General features: G+C 32.2%; 4 protein-coding genes across 4 annotated transcripts; 3 read left to right on the top strand and 1 right to left on the bottom strand.

The window, feature by feature from the left end:
• Positions 1-18: 18 nt before the first annotated feature.
• On the top strand, positions 19-1,730 carry LOC134832360 (probable 26S proteasome non-ATPase regulatory subunit 3). The gene is made up of 2 exons (XM_063846354.1): positions 19-122; positions 195-1,730. The coding sequence occupies exon 2, from the start codon at positions 202-204 to the stop codon at positions 1,648-1,650; it is 1,449 nt and encodes a 482-aa protein (XP_063702424.1). The 5' UTR covers positions 19-122; positions 195-201; the 3' UTR covers positions 1,651-1,730.
• Positions 1,731-3,249: 1,519 nt separating this feature from the next.
• On the top strand, positions 3,250-10,645 carry LOC134831036 (myb-like protein AA). The gene is made up of 4 exons (XM_063844671.1): positions 3,250-4,705; positions 6,144-6,329; positions 6,388-6,762; positions 8,240-10,645. The coding sequence occupies exons 1-4, from the start codon at positions 3,953-3,955 to the stop codon at positions 9,467-9,469; spliced, it is 2,544 nt and encodes an 847-aa protein (XP_063700741.1). The 5' UTR covers positions 3,250-3,952; the 3' UTR covers positions 9,470-10,645.
• A 1,993-nt stretch (positions 10,646-12,638) lies between these two features.
• Positions 12,639-13,732, bottom strand: LOC134828496 (luciferin sulfotransferase-like). The gene is made up of 3 exons (XM_063841475.1): positions 13,410-13,732; positions 12,899-13,353; positions 12,639-12,838 (listed from the first exon to the last, which is right to left on the bottom strand). Exons 1-3 carry the CDS (start codon positions 13,730-13,732, stop codon positions 12,639-12,641), a joined length of 978 nt encoding a protein of 325 aa, XP_063697545.1.
• A 305-nt stretch (positions 13,733-14,037) lies between these two features.
• On the top strand, positions 14,038-16,990 carry LOC134828494 (3,4-dihydroxyphenylacetaldehyde synthase 2). Its single transcript, XM_063841474.1, has 2 exons — positions 14,038-14,352; positions 15,761-16,990. The coding sequence occupies exons 1-2, from the start codon at positions 14,038-14,040 to the stop codon at positions 16,988-16,990; spliced, it is 1,545 nt and encodes a 514-aa protein (XP_063697544.1).
• Positions 16,991-17,290: the final 300 nt, after the last annotated feature.

Raw genomic sequence — 17,290 nt, 5'->3', positions numbered from 1 at the left:
ATTAGCACGAAGGCAAATTGCGTTGCCAATCATTACTCGGCATATTTTGGTCGAATAACAAAAGAAATTACAGAGTTTTCTTGAATTTGTCGAATATTTGCTGGATTTTACTTACAAATAAGGTAAAAATTCACAACTTTATCCCTCCGAACTTCATGTTAAAATTGAATTTTGTTATTTTTCATTCAATTAAGGTTGAAAATGGTCGCCCAAGAGATTCAGGATGTCGAAATGGAAAATGTTGAAGTAGATCCGGAGGCTGTTAAAAAGGATGCCGATCTCGCAGCCATTCAGGAAATCAAGGAACACATGAAACAGATCGAAAAGGGAGTTACGAGCAAGGAGCCTCGTTTCGTTCTTCGTGTCTTACGAACGTTGCCAGCTACTCGTCGCAAGTTGAATCCGATTGTTCTGCGTGGATTGGTGTCGCAATTGTATCCCGTTGGCGAACGTGATGCCATTTTGCAGTACGTCGAAGTCGGTACGGAACCTGAACTCCCAAAAGTTAAAAGCTTGAAATCGCCTCTGCCTGAAGTCGATGCGTATTTCCAACTTCTCGTCTTGTTACGTTTGCTCGATATTAACAACTTGGAAAAAAGTAAGGCTTGCAGCGAGGAACTCATGCAAAAGTGCATCTCACAAAATCGTCGCACTTTGGACTTGATTGCTGCCAAATGTTACTTTTACCATTCTCGCGTTGCCGAATTAACGGATACGCTCGAGGGCATTCGGGGTTTCTTGCATGCGCGTCTTCGTACCGCGACTTTGAGGAACGATTTTGAGGGTCAAGCTGTCATTATAAATTGCCTTCTTCGCAATTATCTGCATTACTCGTTGTACGATCAAGCGGACAAGCTCGTGAATAAATCCGTTTTCCCCGAAACGGCAAGCAACAACGAATGGGCGCGTTTCTTGTACTACTTGGGACGCATCAAGGCAGCGAAATTGGAGTACAGTGTCGCGCACAAGCATCTTATTCAAGCTTTACGCAAGGCGCCGCAACATGCTGCCATCGGATTTCGTCAAACGGTGCAAAAACTCATCATTGTCGTCGAATTACTGCTTGGCGACATCCCCGAACGGCAAATTTTCCGTCAATCGGCGTTACGACGATCACTTGCCCCATATTTCCAACTCACCCAAGCCGTTCGCATGGGAAATTTGCAACGTTTCGGTGAAGTTTTACAAAATTTCGGCGATAATTTCCGTGCCGATCACACATTTACGTTAATTATTCGTTTGCGACACAACGTCATCAAGACGGCAATTCGTTCGATTGGTTTGTCGTACGTTCGGATCTCGCCGAAGGACATTGCCACGAAACTCGGATTGGATTCGGCCGAAGATGCGGAGTTTATTGTGGGAAAGGCGATTCGTGATGGTGTCATTGAGGCAACTCTCGATCCGGAAAAGGGATTTATGAAGAGCAAGGAGAGCACGGATATTTATTCGACACGCGAACCGCAATTGGCGTTCCATCAACGGATCTCCTTCTGCTTGGATTTGCACAATCAGAGTGTTAAGGCAATGAGATATCCGCCAAATTCGTATGGCAAGGAGTTGGAAAGTGCCGAAGAACGTCGCGAACGAGAACAACAAGACCTAGAATTGGCAAAGGAAATGGCTGAAGAAGATGATGATGGATTTTAAATGATTCAAAGTACTGTAATTCTGTATAATCCGCTTTTTTTTTTTGAAAAATAATAAAAAAAAAAATCTTTGAAAATTTACGATGGAGTGTTGAATCCGACAAACCAATATAGCGTTTTGATATATTTTGCGTTTTCGTTAGCGTTTTAGATCTCATTTTTAGAAAGTGTATTTGGACATCTTTTCAAGCTTGAAAATTGAAAAATAAAAAATACGTAATTTTCATTTTGAAAGCATATTTGACGAATGGTGATAATATATCACCGTTTTGATATACAAATGGTGATAAATTTTTCAAGTCAATTTTCAACCCATTTTTGATCGATTTCAAAGCTAAAATTAAATAAATATTCATTCTAAAGATGATTTCCATCAAAATCTCCTTGATTTTTGAAGAAATAAAAAAAAAATTTTTTTTTCCTTGACCGTTTTTCGAAAAAAAAATAAAAACGGTCATGAAATTTTTCAAGTCAAGATCTAACAAACTTTTGATGGATTTCAAAGCTAAAATTAAATAAATATTCATTCTAAAGATGATTTCCATCAAAATCTCCTTGATTTTTGAAGAAATAAAAAAAAAACCGTTTTTTCGGTCATGAAATTTTTCAAGTCAAGATCTAACAAACTTTTGATGGATTTCAAAGCTAAAATTAAATAAATATTCATTCTAAAGATGATTTCCATCAAAATCTCCTTGATTTTTGAAGAAATAAAAAAAAATTTTTTTCGGTCATGAAATTTTTCAAGTCAAGATCTAACAAACTTTTGATGGATTTCAAAGCTAAAATTAAATAAATATTCATTCTAAAGATGATTTCCATCAAAATCTCCTTGATTTTTGAAGAAATAAAAAAAAAATTTTTTTCGGTCATGAAATTTTTCAAGTCAAGATCTAACAAACTTTTGATGGATTTCAAAGCTAAAATTAAATAAATATTCATTCTAAAGATGATTTCCATCAAAATCTCCTTGATTTTTGAAGAAATAAAAAAAAAAATTTTCGGTCATGAAATTTTTCAAGTCAAGATCTAACAAACTTTTGATGGATTTCAAAGCTAAAATTAAATAAATATTTATTTTAAAGTTGATTTCCATTCAAATTTCGTCGATTTTTGATGAAAAAATATATTTTTAAAAAAATCTGTTAAACAAGAAGTTTTCAACTTCAAAAATAGATCATTTATATTCGTCAAACCAAAAAAAAAAAAAAATAGTAAAAAAGCGAACTAAAAAGGAATAAACAAGAGCTTTGTGATAACAAAGTCGATGAATTGAGCAATGGTGTACAATAAAAATTTTTAGTTTAATATTAATAATTCAATACAATTGTCCAAAAAAATTTGAATTAAAAAAAAAATATAAAAATATCATCAAAAAATAAAAAATGATACTTTCGCACCTAAAACGCTAATAAAAACGCAAAATATTGTTTCGTCGGATACTACAGTCCAATTATTCAAAACCAACTGAAAAATTCAAATCAACGCATTTGAGACGAATGAAAATGAACATAAACAAGTCGCTTTTACGCTAATTTCACAACCTTGACATTTACGCGAAACTTTGCATCGGGGCAAATGACAATCACGTGAGAAATGTTCGTTAGGCATAATCTACGTGAATTTTCATTTTCATAATTATCGCACACAAAATGCGTTTTAGATAAGCTAATTGCCCGTATTGCGTGCAGACCAAGTGCATCACGGCGCCGAATTGTGTGCAACGTAATCGTATCACTGAGAAAAACGGTGCAAATTGTGAAAAATCCCCCGAAAAAACGTCGAAGAAAAGAGTAGCGAGGCATTTTTTTTTTTTGTGGCCCATACGTACGCGCGTTATACTCGTACAGCAACAGACAACGTTGCCAGATGAATTGAAAGCCATTGAAACACACACGAAAAGAGCATATTAAAAAAATAAAAAAAAAAAGAATTAAGAATCGCGGACTGCGAAGTAGCTTTGTGTGTGAAATAAATAAATAAAGTGTAGTAAAAGTGTATTAAATGCATGTATGTGTTCGAGTAGACAACAACGACGACGACGACACAACGAGCTAGCTACGTTGTAGTACCAATACATGTCAGTGAAATTGAATGTGTTTAATTCACGACCATTATTGTAAAGAAGAAAAAGCACACACAGAAAAAAAAATAATAAAATCGCAGAGAAAAAGAAAATAATCGCGGAAATTCGCAGGTAAATCTGGGCAAAATCCGCGGAAAAGAGTGCACAAAGTCTGTGGAACCCCATTGAAACTGCACTAAATGAACATTGTCGTCGCATTATCGCGTTTTTCTGATAAATGTGTTCATCAAAACACAAATTCGCTGAAATGGTGTGCAAGGAAGACATAATTGCGTGGTTTCGAGAGCTGGAAAGTTACAAACGGATCGACACAATGTGCACCCTGCTAAATATGTGCCTTCCATTCGAGTTGCGGTTCCTCGGCACGGTGCTGGAGGAGTTGGGGCGTCGCGATGCCCAGGAATTACGTGGCGTCGAGTTGCGTGTGAATAATCAGCAGGAATTCGCGAACGACATCCAGATTTGTCACAATGGCGATCCGAACGACATGCGAGTGCGTCGCAAAATGGCACTTTATCTCGCGCTGCTGCGAGCCACCTTCAATCGGACGTGCATCAATGAGCTCTTTACGACGCTCGAGCAATGGGGCGAGGGCGAATTTACGAATTTTGCCGACGGAGATCCGTTGCAGGAACTCCTGCTGGTCTACACGATGGCCACGAATCATCCGATTTTCACGTTTGAGCAGCGCGACAAATGCGGCAACGTTCTGCAAAAGATCAAACAATCCAAGAATCTGGATGTCAAGATGATGTCATCGGATGCGTCGCCGACACAACAATCGCAACAAATGACAACGACGACGGGACTTTCGATGCAACAGACAATTCCGCCACAGCAGCTGGCTTCTCCTTCCACAGCAGCGGGCTACCCATTGCCGGGACAGTATTTGCATAATTCTACATCGACGCCGCCATTGTTTACGATGATGAATCCCGCAACTGGCTACCCCCAAACACCAATGTCTCAAGTAAGTTTTGCACTTTTTGCCTTATTTCACGTGATTTCTTGTAATTTTAGGACTTTTGTGTGTGTCGAAACCCATTTTTCGTCAGATTCTGTGTCAAAAAGTGATTTAAACGACAAAATTGATAGATTTTAGTGACGATAATGCACAAGGTCGATGAATGCAAACTTCAAAATATTAGAAAAATTCGCAATTATGGATCTTACAGATAATGAACTAACAAGAAAAATAGCTTTTGAGCATTTCCTGAAATTGAAAAAGGAGAAATTGAGAAAGGACAAAGTATTTTTCAATGAATAATTGATAATTCCACTAAATATTGGGAAAGAGAAAGTAGAAAACTATCAGAACACGTACAATTTTTGTACATAAAAGATCAATTTGCAAAAATCTCAAGCTGATCTCAATGAGCGCCTCGTTAATAAGGCACTTCATTTAGTTCAAAACCAGTAAAAAGACAAAATTTTGTCTCTTTAATGCTCCAAAATGACTCAAATTAAATCTCAAAGGATCGAAATTACTCTGAAAAAATGACCTTGAGCATCATTATCTACTACAAAAAGGCCAAACATGTCATTTGAAGCTATTTACATGTACTTTAATGTTCAAATTAGTTCGCAGAAGCCCCAAATTATGAACATTTTTTTGTCAATTTTAACTGAAATTACTATTTTGCAAGTCATCGTTATCTTTTTTTCTCATATTCATATTAGGGCAAAACTTTGCATGACTTGAAAACGATCAAAAGTTAAATTTTCTCGCGAATCAACAAGTTTTCCTTGAATTTTTCGATGATTTAATGTCATATTAAAATATTTTCTCGTTCTGAACTGTAAAAATAATCCATTTCGAGTGGATATCTTTCGCCTTAGCTACTGTCATGCCGCTTTGTAATCTGAAAACTTTTTTATATGACAAAAAAAAAAGAAGACGAGATAAGCGGTCGACGAAAAAAGTTACTTTACCTAATTCTTATTACATCAACAACAGCGACGACGACGACGACAACGGTCTCGTTCACATCAACCTGATTCATCCGCAACACGTTTTTTAAATTTTTTTCACATTAAATCCAAATTTCGTACGCAGTGGTTTCGAGCAATGATCGTCTGAAAGCAAATCAAAAAAAAAAAAAAAGTGAGAGAGAGATTTTTAGTTTTTTTTTCGCTTTTTAGTATTTTGAATGAATTATGTAATGTGTGTGTGTGTTTGTGTAGATATGGGGCGCGACGAAATCTATATGTGTGACACGCATTCACATGTCGTCGCATTCGCCGTCGTCTCATATATGGTCTACCTAGCGAGCCGGCTAAAATTAATTTTGTGTATTGGTGCCAAGGTCGTTCTTGAAAGAGTTCATTATTCTGTTACTTTGTAAATTTTTCGGCACACACATGAGCGAAATCCGAGATTTGTTGCTAATTGTTTCGATAAATTTCAGATAATGTCGGATAATCTCGCGCCACACATGACTGTCGAGATGGCGGCACAATTGCAAATGGCTGCGGGTCAAGCACCGAATGTCATTCCGATGCCTGCTGACTTCTCCATGCCGCCTCCAACGGCAGTTCCGTGGAACATTCGACCCCAACACAACTATCAGCCGTTTCAATCAATGTCCTTAGAGGTAATTTTCGTAATTTTCTCGAAAAAAATCAAAATTAAAATTTTTAACGTCACTTTAGGGCTCATTCCATCAATCTACGTCATCGCCAATGCTAAGTCAGCCATCGTCGCCTGCCCATTCACGCACTACTAGTCCAAATCGCTCCGTGCGAACCGATAATCGTGGCGGCAGTAACACGGGCGGCGACGACAGTTCGTCAACACGTTCATCGCAAACGGGTCGCTCTGACACAAGTGATAGAATACAAGGGAATAGTCGACAACAGCAACAGCAACGCGGTAGTCTGCGGAACAGTAGGAGACCGTCAATTGATTCGACGCCACCGCCGCAGCAGCAGCAACAACAACAGCAGCAGCAGCAACAATCACAGATAGTTACAATTGTCGGGAATGAAGTGATGATTCCACAAAACTTAAAAGCGGATTTTAATGAGGTAAGTATTTTTTCTTTTTCTTGAGCATTTTATCAAAAATGATTCACATTACATACAAACTTATTTTTAAAATAAAAAAAAATTGATTTCTTTTTTTCCTGTTTTGTGAAAATCTTTATAAAAGAGTCGAGCATAAAATATTTGAAAAGAAAAAAAATTCAAATTTTGGTATTCTTTCGTCAAAAATTAAAAAAAAATATATTTTTTTATAAAATTCGCTTCAAGTACTGAAAATTTTATTTACTTCTTTGTTATCGATTTATATACAAAGGCATGTAAAATCTATAGAAATTAAAAATTTTATCTGTATGATTCGATAATACAAATGTTCTATTTATGAATGAAAAAAAAAATTTATAGAAATTATAAGAAAAACATTTTCAAAAACTTTTATCAATTTGTATGAAATTTAAATAATATTTACTTTATGGCCGCTCCAAATTTTTTTCTATGTTTTTGTCCCCTGCCCCATTTCAAAAGCCGAAAATCCAAGGCAAAATAAAAAAAAGTTAAAAATTTCATCAAAATTGACAATTTTTTGGTCATTTTCGTTACTTTTTCAAGGAATTTTAAAATTTTTTTTAAAATATTTTTAATTTTTAAAATTTTTTGTGTTGAAAATCGAAATTTTACATGAATTTTCTTCTATAAAAATATTTCCTAAAAATTATTTTTCAAAAATTTTTGACGGTTATTTTTATGAATTTTTTTTGTTAAAAATTTTTAACTTGAAATACTTTCAGATCAATTTTAAATCATCAAATCTCAATGTAAATACCACAAAAACTACTAAAATATTCATAAAGGGCCCAAATTTGTTAAAATTTTGTCATTTTGTATGAAATAGTATTTCAAAACCTTTTTTTTATTTTGCCCCCCCCATTTTGAAAAAAATGTTTTGGGACAAAAACATCGTAAAAAATTTGGAACGGCCTAAATATGTATAAAGAAAAACTGAGTCAAAAACATGAAAAACTGCTAAAAAAAGAGCTAAATAAATTTTTTTGAAAATTTAAAAAGTAGGTATTTTTTTTTTTTTTGAGAAAAATAACAAAAAATTTGAAGCATATAAATTTTTGAAATATTTTACTCAAAAACTGTAAAATATTTATTTTTTAAATTTTTGATTAAAAGTTAGTTTTTTTTTAAATTAAAATTTTTACCTAATTAATTTTTTAATTTTTTTTGGCTTAATATTTGTATGAAAAGTAAATAATTTTCAATTTGAAAATCTTCACATATTTTAAAAATTGAAAAATTTTGTTTAAAAATTTTCAAAATTTCTATTGTACCTATATGAAAATTGATAAAAAATCCCTTTTTCTCAAAATAAAATATTTTTTGAATAATTTTATGCATTTAAAAGAATTTTATATCGATGTCGGTAATAAAAAAGTGAAAATTATGTAATGTGAATAATTTTTTTTGTAACCTTAAATATTTTATTGGAATTAATGAGATTTTTGATGTTATTTAGGTGATTGGAGACGTTGCCCTGAATCAATTGCAGCAAATTCGGAATGGCTACAGTCGACAGATGATCCATTCAATCGCTCGGCAGTCGAATAAGCAGTCCTACATTCACAATCAGCAGCAATCTGCTGGTTTACCGTATGCCGCATTTCAGAACATGCAAATAAATGACATGCATCAAGTGGGTGTCTTGCCGCCGCAACAGCATCACAAATCGGGCGGAAGTGATTCGGGCTCGGGATCTGGCGGAGAAATCAGTCCGCCGGAAACGCCGAGCAACATGAATGCGAGTGCGAACGAAAGACGCGACATGGTTGGAAATAATCGAAATCGAATGCGTGGCGGAGGAATGAATGGAAGACAGCAGCAGCAGCAGCAACAGGGCCAACAACAAAGTCAACAACAAGGCAGTGGGCTGAAAGGAGACTCACAACAACAACAAGGATCTGTGATATATTCGACGTCGAGCCCGTTAGCGGGTCAATTTGCGACAACTGGCGACCAACAGCAACAGTTACTGTTGGCATCGAACAACGCCCCAAGTAGTCTTATAAGTAGCAATAGTCAAAATAACTTACAACAATTGGCGGGCACGACGGCATTCGTGAATGCAGCGAGTACGGCAAACACGTTTCCGTACCAACTAGCGACAAATCGCCAGATTCCCGCGCAAGTATTGTACATTCAACAGCCGATCCAGCCCATTTATATTCCTACGCAGCCCCAGCAACAGTCGCAGCAGGCAACGCAAACGCAAAATATGCGATCGTCGCCCTCGTTGCAAATTCCGCCGCCCACAATGGCATCCGTGTCGCCGCAAATTCAGACGACAAGTGCCGCGCTAACCAACTCCTCGGCATACCCGACGAACAAAATGAACCAATCGTGCTTCAATTGCGGCAGCACGACACACAATGGGCGCGAATGCCAGGAGGCGAGTATGGAAGACGTTACTCGCACCTCAATCTACAAGCTAGATTACAACAGCAGCAGCGGCAATTCCGGCACGGCGACAATGACAACGAGTCAGTCGTCGTCGACGGGCACTTTGGCGCCCATTGTTGCAGCAACTACTCAATCAGAGACGAATGCCTCATCCACACAACAAGCCGGCACAATTGTTCCCAAAATTAAGCCACACTTCAATCCGGAGATTGTTCCGCAACCCGCTATTGACCAAGATGAAATTATCGATCTAATATCCGACAGCAGTAGTAACGGAAGCAGAAAGTGATCGTTCTATAAGTTATAAAAAAACAAAAATAATCAATAGTAGTTAAAAATATAAAAAAATAGCAATTAAAAATATGATACACGTGTTACTACAAACAAAATAAAATACACAGGACGAAAATGACCGGAGAACATAACTTACCGCGCTGTGATGGAGATTAGTCAGCAAAAGCAACGCTCGCCCACACAATGACGAGGTACTAAAGTGACATTTTCTTAAAAAAAAATTCGCAAAGCGACATTTTATGTCTCCTCAATTTTTTATTAAAAAAAAAACATTTAGTACTGACTAGTAAATTGTCACAAAAAACGTCGTAGAACAAAAAATACCACAATCCTTACTACTATTTTACGTTAGTTTTATAAATAATTTAAAAAAATCAAGAAAAACAGCAAAAAATTATCAGTGACATGATGATTCGATTGAGGAAAAGTCGTTGTGCCATTATTTAAAATTTACAGCTATATTTCGTAGAAGCCCGTTTCCGTTTTTTTTACATCAAATTACAAAAAAAAGTACTGTGTAAACAAAAAAAAAGTTGAGGATAAATAAAACCTTATTTTTTAAATTAAATTAATCTTAAAAAAAAATATTTATGTACAATAAAATGTAAGACATTTAAAAAAAATCATAAAAAAACACATGAGAGATATCATTAGGTTAAAAATTGATGCAAATTACCGTAAAAAAATATTTTATATTAGATACGTACCTAATCAATCAAAAAAACAACAAAAAAAAGTAAATTTAATCGCTACTCTATTAATTATATTAATATAATAAAAATTTAACTTTTAATGAAATGGCACTTAATTTTTTATTATTTTTTTTCCTCATCATATTATAGTTTTTTAAAAAATTAGTGACAGGGCTACAGCCCAAAAACTCCTATCTTCGTCCTACTTACTCGACTGTTAATTAAATAAATAATAAAAAGAAATAAAAAATGAATCCTTAAAGAATAACTTTTACTATTATTATTTTTTTAATTTAATTTTTTTTTGTATATTATTTAATAAAATAAATAAGATGATATTGTAATAGAGCTAAACTAAACAAAAAAATAAATAAAAAAATGTGCAGAGAGTTACGAAAATGCAGGTTTTCCGGTTTTATTTTTATTATCATTATTATTATACCTTATTATTATTATTATATGTTGTCATTAATATTGTAAGGCGATACTTAGTTATTCAATTTATTATTAATATTATTATCAATTATTATGGTTAACTAATTTTTTATAAAAAAAAATATAAAAAAAATCTGAGATGTCTGTCAAATTTTGTGTTTTTTTATTTCATTTCCCGTTTCCAATTTTTTTTCTCTACTTATCACGAATATTTGATGTCATTTTGTTATCGGGTCGAATTTCTATGTTTTGAAAAAAATATTTTTTTATGCGTCATAATGTTTTTTTAAAGAAAGATTATCATTGCGTGTTTGTTTTGCATTAATTGCAGCAAAAACAGTGATAAGATAAGAATTTTATATTGACCTAGGTTCTTGTTAGATTTAAAATTAATTGCGATTTTTCATGCAATAATATTTTTATCTATTTTTTTTTTATTTTTTATTCTCAAAATTTATTTTAATTTATTAAAAATATTTATAATAATTTAAAATTTTTAATCTCACGATTTTTAAATTTTTAATTAATTTTTTCTAATAAAATTTCAGAATTGATACCTTAATTTTTTTTAATAATTTTAAAATTATTTTTTAATAATTTTAAAATTATTTTGTAAAAATTAAAAAAATTAAAAAATTTTTTTTTTTTTAACCAAAGTCAAAGACATAAAATTTTTTAATTATTACAAAATAAAACAAAAATTGCCCCAATATAATATTAACATAATTCATAAAGTAGTAAAATGATGTAAAAAATCCCAAACTTAACTCATGATCGACTCTCGTCCTCTTTCTTGATGTTTCAAAATTTATTGTTTGTCATTTGAAATAATTTTACTTGTTGCATCAGCCTAAAAAAATAATTAATTTATTATCTTCTTTATTATTTTAATTCTTTTTGTCTGGCTTGAATATGCAAATTTTAACATTTTTTAAAGTTCCTTTTAATTTTCATCGTCTGTGTAGATAAAAAAAAGTAGTTCTTTGTATTTATTTATTTAAATAAATATATAGATAAAAAATTGTATGTAACACACAGATTAAACATCAGTCTGAAAAAATAAAAAAAATGTATCATAAAATAAAAATTAAAAAAAAATACGATTTGGAACAAATAAACGTAACTTTAGCAAATGTATAACAAAAAAAGGGAAAATTATCCTTAAAAACTTTTTACTGCTTAGCAATTGATGTTTTACACTAAAAACGGTAGATTTAAATTTTTTAAATAGATTTTTATTATTTTTTTTACTAAAAAAAAGCAAAAAGTAGTAAAAAATACTCAGAATCCCATCAAAAAATAAAATTAAAAAAAAAATTCGCCAACAATAAAAAAAAAAATATTTTTGTCTCAAACTCGTAGAAAAATTGTGTTTAAACAACATAACCAACCAAACCAATAACTTCAAAAATAAATAGAAAATTATCGAAAAATTATTGTATAAAATAAATCCCGAAGGAAATAATTATTTCTCGAATAAATTGGTCATGAAAATCGATCAAAACTGTAATTTTTTTCAATAAAACAAAAAATAAACTAACAAAAAAAAATGAATAAAATAGATTAGATAAATAATATTGTGTATCAAATACCAATGGAATCTTTCAGACTTATAAATTTGCGCATATATTAGACATAATTATGTATTTTTAATGAATCAATAATAATAAATAAAATTAATTAAATGAAAAAACATACAGAAAATAAATCAAATAAAAAATTATAGTAAAGTATTTAAGTTGTAAATAGCATCATCAAATGATAAAATTATGACTATGAGAGAAAAGTAAATAATTTTTATTATATTATTATATATTAAACAGAAAAAAAATTATGAATAAGATTCAAGAAGAAGCAAAGTAAAGATGTGACTATAAAGAAAAACTTTAAAAATTAAATAAATAAATAAAAAAACGGAAAAATTGCGTAAAAATAAATAAAAAAAATTAAAAATTTGTCTTTTTATTTCATTTTTTTAATAAAATATTTTTTTTTATTTTTAAAATTTAATTTTGAATTATTTTTTTTAAATAATTTTTAACATTTGAAACGAAAATCAGTAAATTTAAGAGATTCCTCGGTCCATTTGTCGATTCGTTCAATAAAATGTTGACTCAATTCCTCCTTGTATCCGCCGACTTTTGCTTTGCGAATGAAGGTATAAGTCCCGTCGTTCACTGGATTGTTTCGTTTTTGCGCTTCCGAGAGGAAAACGTCGTTGTTGCATGAAGGATTTTCTGTTAAAAATAAAAAAAATTAAGATTTTTATTAAAAAAAATATTTTTTTCAAGAAATACTTCTCATTTTATCTGCTGATAAATGCTCCTTCAGCTCAATTAATTGCTTGTCAGTGTAATTTTTGCCAAGAAACTCGCTAATTTTCCTCAAAATACTCAGAAGATCTGCTTGCATGTCTTCGTACATGAACATCATGATGTTCGGTTTATGGCGCAAATTCCAAAAAGCTTGAATATGTTCGAAATATGGCGTGTAAAGGACCTTATCTTGCAAAAATGTCTCTACAAAGTCATCCATTGACCCGTGATATCCGGTAATGTGTCGCGAATGATGAAAATACGAGACGATACAATCTTTCGGGTTACGCGCGACATAAAAAACTTTCGCTTTGCTCGTCCAAAGTTTATCGGGCAACAATGCGACATTCAAATGCGTTTTAATGTGTCGTGGGCGCCGCATGTTGATCACTGTATCTGCCGAGCCTTCGGGAAATAAGTTCAAAACGCCACTAATTCTGATGAAAAAAATATTTTTTAGATAAAATTTAAATATTTTTGAATGAAAACTCACTCCAACATGGGAACACGATGCGATAATTCAACATCTCGCGCCATTTTGTAGTTTAAATCGTTATTTAGCAACCATGTCATCTCCATTGTCCAAGTTGTGCCCGATTTGGGGAACGATACAACCCAAATGTCGTCGTCGTAAACCTCCATATCCTTAATTTTTTGCGCAATTTTGGCATATTTCTCAATTAAAACGATTCTGTTGTTGTTATTTCCTTCCATATCGAGCTGCGAGGCATCCGTTTTGTTGTACGAGACGTAAACGAAGTCGTGACAACCGTCACAATCGACTTTTGTGGGACCGATCGATGTAAACTCAAACATTGCCGAACTAACACTGATTAGTTTTCGATTTTTTGCGTCGAGAAATTGATGATTTTTTGGCGAAATTGTGACGTAATGTCTGCATTTTTTTGTTATTCTCTCTTTTCCTTTGCTTCCGACTGCTTCCATTAATTGCTAAGCGATATTGGAAATTAATTTAAATAATTTGAAGATAACTCAAAAAATTTTTCGATAAAGATGCGGTAAATCTTCAAAAAAGGATTTAGTCTATCAGTATCTCTCGGATTTGAAACATCGTCTAAAAAATAGAAAAAAAGTCAAAGTCATTAAAAAAATTCAATACAATGAACTCTCAAGAATTTCGAGAGTTTGCAAGGGCAGCAATTGACTTTGTTGCCGATTATTTGGACAATGTACGAGATCAACAAGTCTTACCTTCCGTTGAACCGGGATATTTACATCAATTATTGCCCAATGAAATGCCCGAAGGATCCGAAAACTGGAAAGACGTCATGGAAGATTTAAATAAATTCATCATGCCAGGCATCACACATTGGCAGTCGCCCAATTTTCACGCTTATTATCCCACACAAACGTCATATCCCTCAATTGTGGGCGAAATAATGGCAGCAGGACTCGGCGTTGTGGGCTTCAGTTGGGTAAGTTGCGCGAAATTTCATCGTTATGTCATCATTCATCAGCCAACGTGCGAACGCGAAAACTGGAAGTTAATAAAATGGCTTATTATCAAATGAAACGAGGAAAGACAGTGAAAGTGATTAAAAAAATTTAACCCAAATCCATAAGAAATTTGATAATAGTTCAAATATCTTAAATTTTTTCGCTATAAAAGACGATTTTTTGCATAAATTTATGATTTTTTTGAATATTTTGTGGTCACGTGCGATTCGTTACAGCATTTTTTATGACATTTAATTTGGTTTTTTAATCTTCCTACCGATTTTGCAAAAAGAAAAAAAATCAGGGAAAATAATAAAAATTTTTAGTCAAAAATTTAAAATTTTGACAATTTTTGGTACTTTTTGATTGAAAAACGATAAAAATTGATAGTTAATATTTAAATTATATAAAAAAAAAGATTTAAAAATAAAAAAAAAAATATATTAAAAAAAATATAAAAAAAAAAATTTTTGAAGTTTTCAACTTCTAAAATAATTTTTATATTAAAAAAATTAACAAAACATAATTTTCGGGATTTTCTTCGAATTATATTTTGGCGCAAAAGAAAAAGAACTCAATTTAAAAATAATAAATAAAAAAAAAAATTAAAAAAATTAAAATTAAAAAAATAATAAAGTTAACACCTTACGAATTTTTTTTAAAACACGTGATCAAAAATTTTTTTTTTTAAAATATGCTTTTTTAAAAAAAAAATTAGTTCAACTTTCCTTCAATTTTGAATTAAAATTTGAAAATAACGAAAATTAAAATTAATTTCAAAAAAGTGTCTTCTGTGTATTTAAAGCAAATGAAAAACTGCACCTTTAGAAGAACAACATTTTTTGATTCGGCCTTTCTAAATAGGAGAAAAATAATTTTAAAAACGTGCCCCGTCTTAAAAAATAATTAACAAAAAATAAATTTTTTTAAGAAAATTTAGCTCAACTTTTCTTCAATTTTGCATAAAACTTAAAAATTAAAATTAATTTAATTTAAAACGAAAATTAATTTAATTTAGTAAAAAAATAAGTTAAAAACGTCAAAAAAATTGAAAAAAAATTAACACATTTTCCGAATTTTTTTAAACCACGTGATCAAAAAAAAAAACACTATTATATTTTCAATATTTTCAAACCACGTGAATTTTTTCTTAAAGATATAATTTTTTTTTAGGAAATTTTAATTCAATTTTCTTTCAATTTTGACTTAAAATTTTAAAAAAATGAAAATTAAAATATGTCAAATGTAAAAATTATTCAAAAACGTTAAAAAATCAGCAAAAAATTGAAAAAAAAAAAATTTTTTTTGCTCCTTTTTATAAAAAAAATCATGCGAAATTAAGTGAAATAATTAAATTTAATGACCTTACCTCTTATTTTTTCGCAGATTTGTAGTCCAGCATGCACCGAATTAGAAGTCATCATGATGAATTGGCTCGGAAAGTTCATAAATTTGCCGGAATCTTTCCTGAATTGCGGTCCAGGCAACGGCGGAGGCGTCATTCAAGGGTCTGCGAGTGAATGTGTCCTTGTTGCTATTTTAACGGCACGCGAAACGGCAGTTCGTCGACTCAAAAGCTCCTTCCCTCATTTAACGGAAGGCGAAATTCGTGCAAAACTTGTGGCATATTCGAGTGACCAAAGCAACAGTTGCGTCGAAAAAGGCGGCATTTTGGGAGCAATCACTTTGCGTCTCTTGCCAGCTGACGAAAATTGCGTTTTGCAGGGAGAAACGTTACAAAAAGCGATTGAGGAAGATATCGCACGTGGCTTAATTCCGTGCATCTGCATTGGGACGATGGGAACAACAGGAACGTGCGCTTTTGACAACATCGATGCCATCGGGGATGTTTGCAACGAATTTAATGTCTGGCTCCATATTGACGCCGCATATGCTGGTTCGTTTTTTTGCTTGCCGGAGTATCGTCATCTCATGCAAGGTATTGAAAAAGCCGATTCTCTCAACTATAATTTGCACAAAATGATGCTCGTGAATTCCGATTGCTCCGGAATGTGGTTCAAAAATGTCAATGACACCGTGGAATCGTTCAACGTCGATCGGATTTATCTCATGCATCAATATCAGCAGCAAAATGTCGCACCGGACTATCGTCATTACCAAATCGCGCTCGGTAGGAGGTTCAAAGCACTCAAAGTTTGGTTCACTTTGAGGACTTACGGGGCGGAAAAGATACGTGAGAAGCTTAGAAAACACATCAAACTCGCTGAAGTCTTCGAAAAAAAGCTTTTAAAGGATCCGCGATACGAAATTATTTTTCCCGCCAATTTTGGACTTGTGATTTTCCGCATGAAAGGTCCTTGTGAACGCACACAAAAGCTTCTTAACAACCTGAATGAGTCGAAAAAATTGTATATGGTACCGGCAACATGGCAGAATAAAATCGTTTTACGTTTCGTGATTTGCGGATTCGATCCAGAGCCAAAAGACATCGACTTTGCGCTTGAAGAGATAAAAGCTCAAACAGAAAATATCGTTTCTCTTAACTCAGAACAACCACAAATAATTGTAAAGGAACATTTAAAAGACCATGGACAAGAAAATCAAGAAAACGTTGAAAGAACAAATTTAGAGTTTATAATGGCAAAGGGCAGATAACGTGTTTTTGACTTATTTTAATCAAATAATTTTAATTTATCTTTAATTTTTGTAAATAAAATTCAATTTATGATCAAAAAATATTTTTTTAACCTCTAAAATATTGTCAAAAGAACTTTTTTAACGAAATTTGTTTAAGAACTTGAAGTTTTTTTAAGATAAAAGTTCTTTTTAAACACAATTTGTTTTATAATTGGAGGTTTTTTGACAAAAAATTAACTTTTTAAGCGAAATTTGTTTAAGAATTGATATTTTTTGACTACAGAAGGATTTTTTAACGAAATTTGTCAAAGAATTGGA

The sequence above is a fragment of the Culicoides brevitarsis genome, chromosome 2 (genome assembly GCF_036172545.1).
Source record: "Culicoides brevitarsis isolate CSIRO-B50_1 chromosome 2, AGI_CSIRO_Cbre_v1, whole genome shotgun sequence".
Classification (NCBI taxonomy): domain Eukaryota; kingdom Metazoa; phylum Arthropoda; class Insecta; order Diptera; family Ceratopogonidae; genus Culicoides; species Culicoides brevitarsis.
Note: the sequence above shows the minus strand (reverse complement) of the source record. Positions and strands in the feature narration are given on the sequence as shown.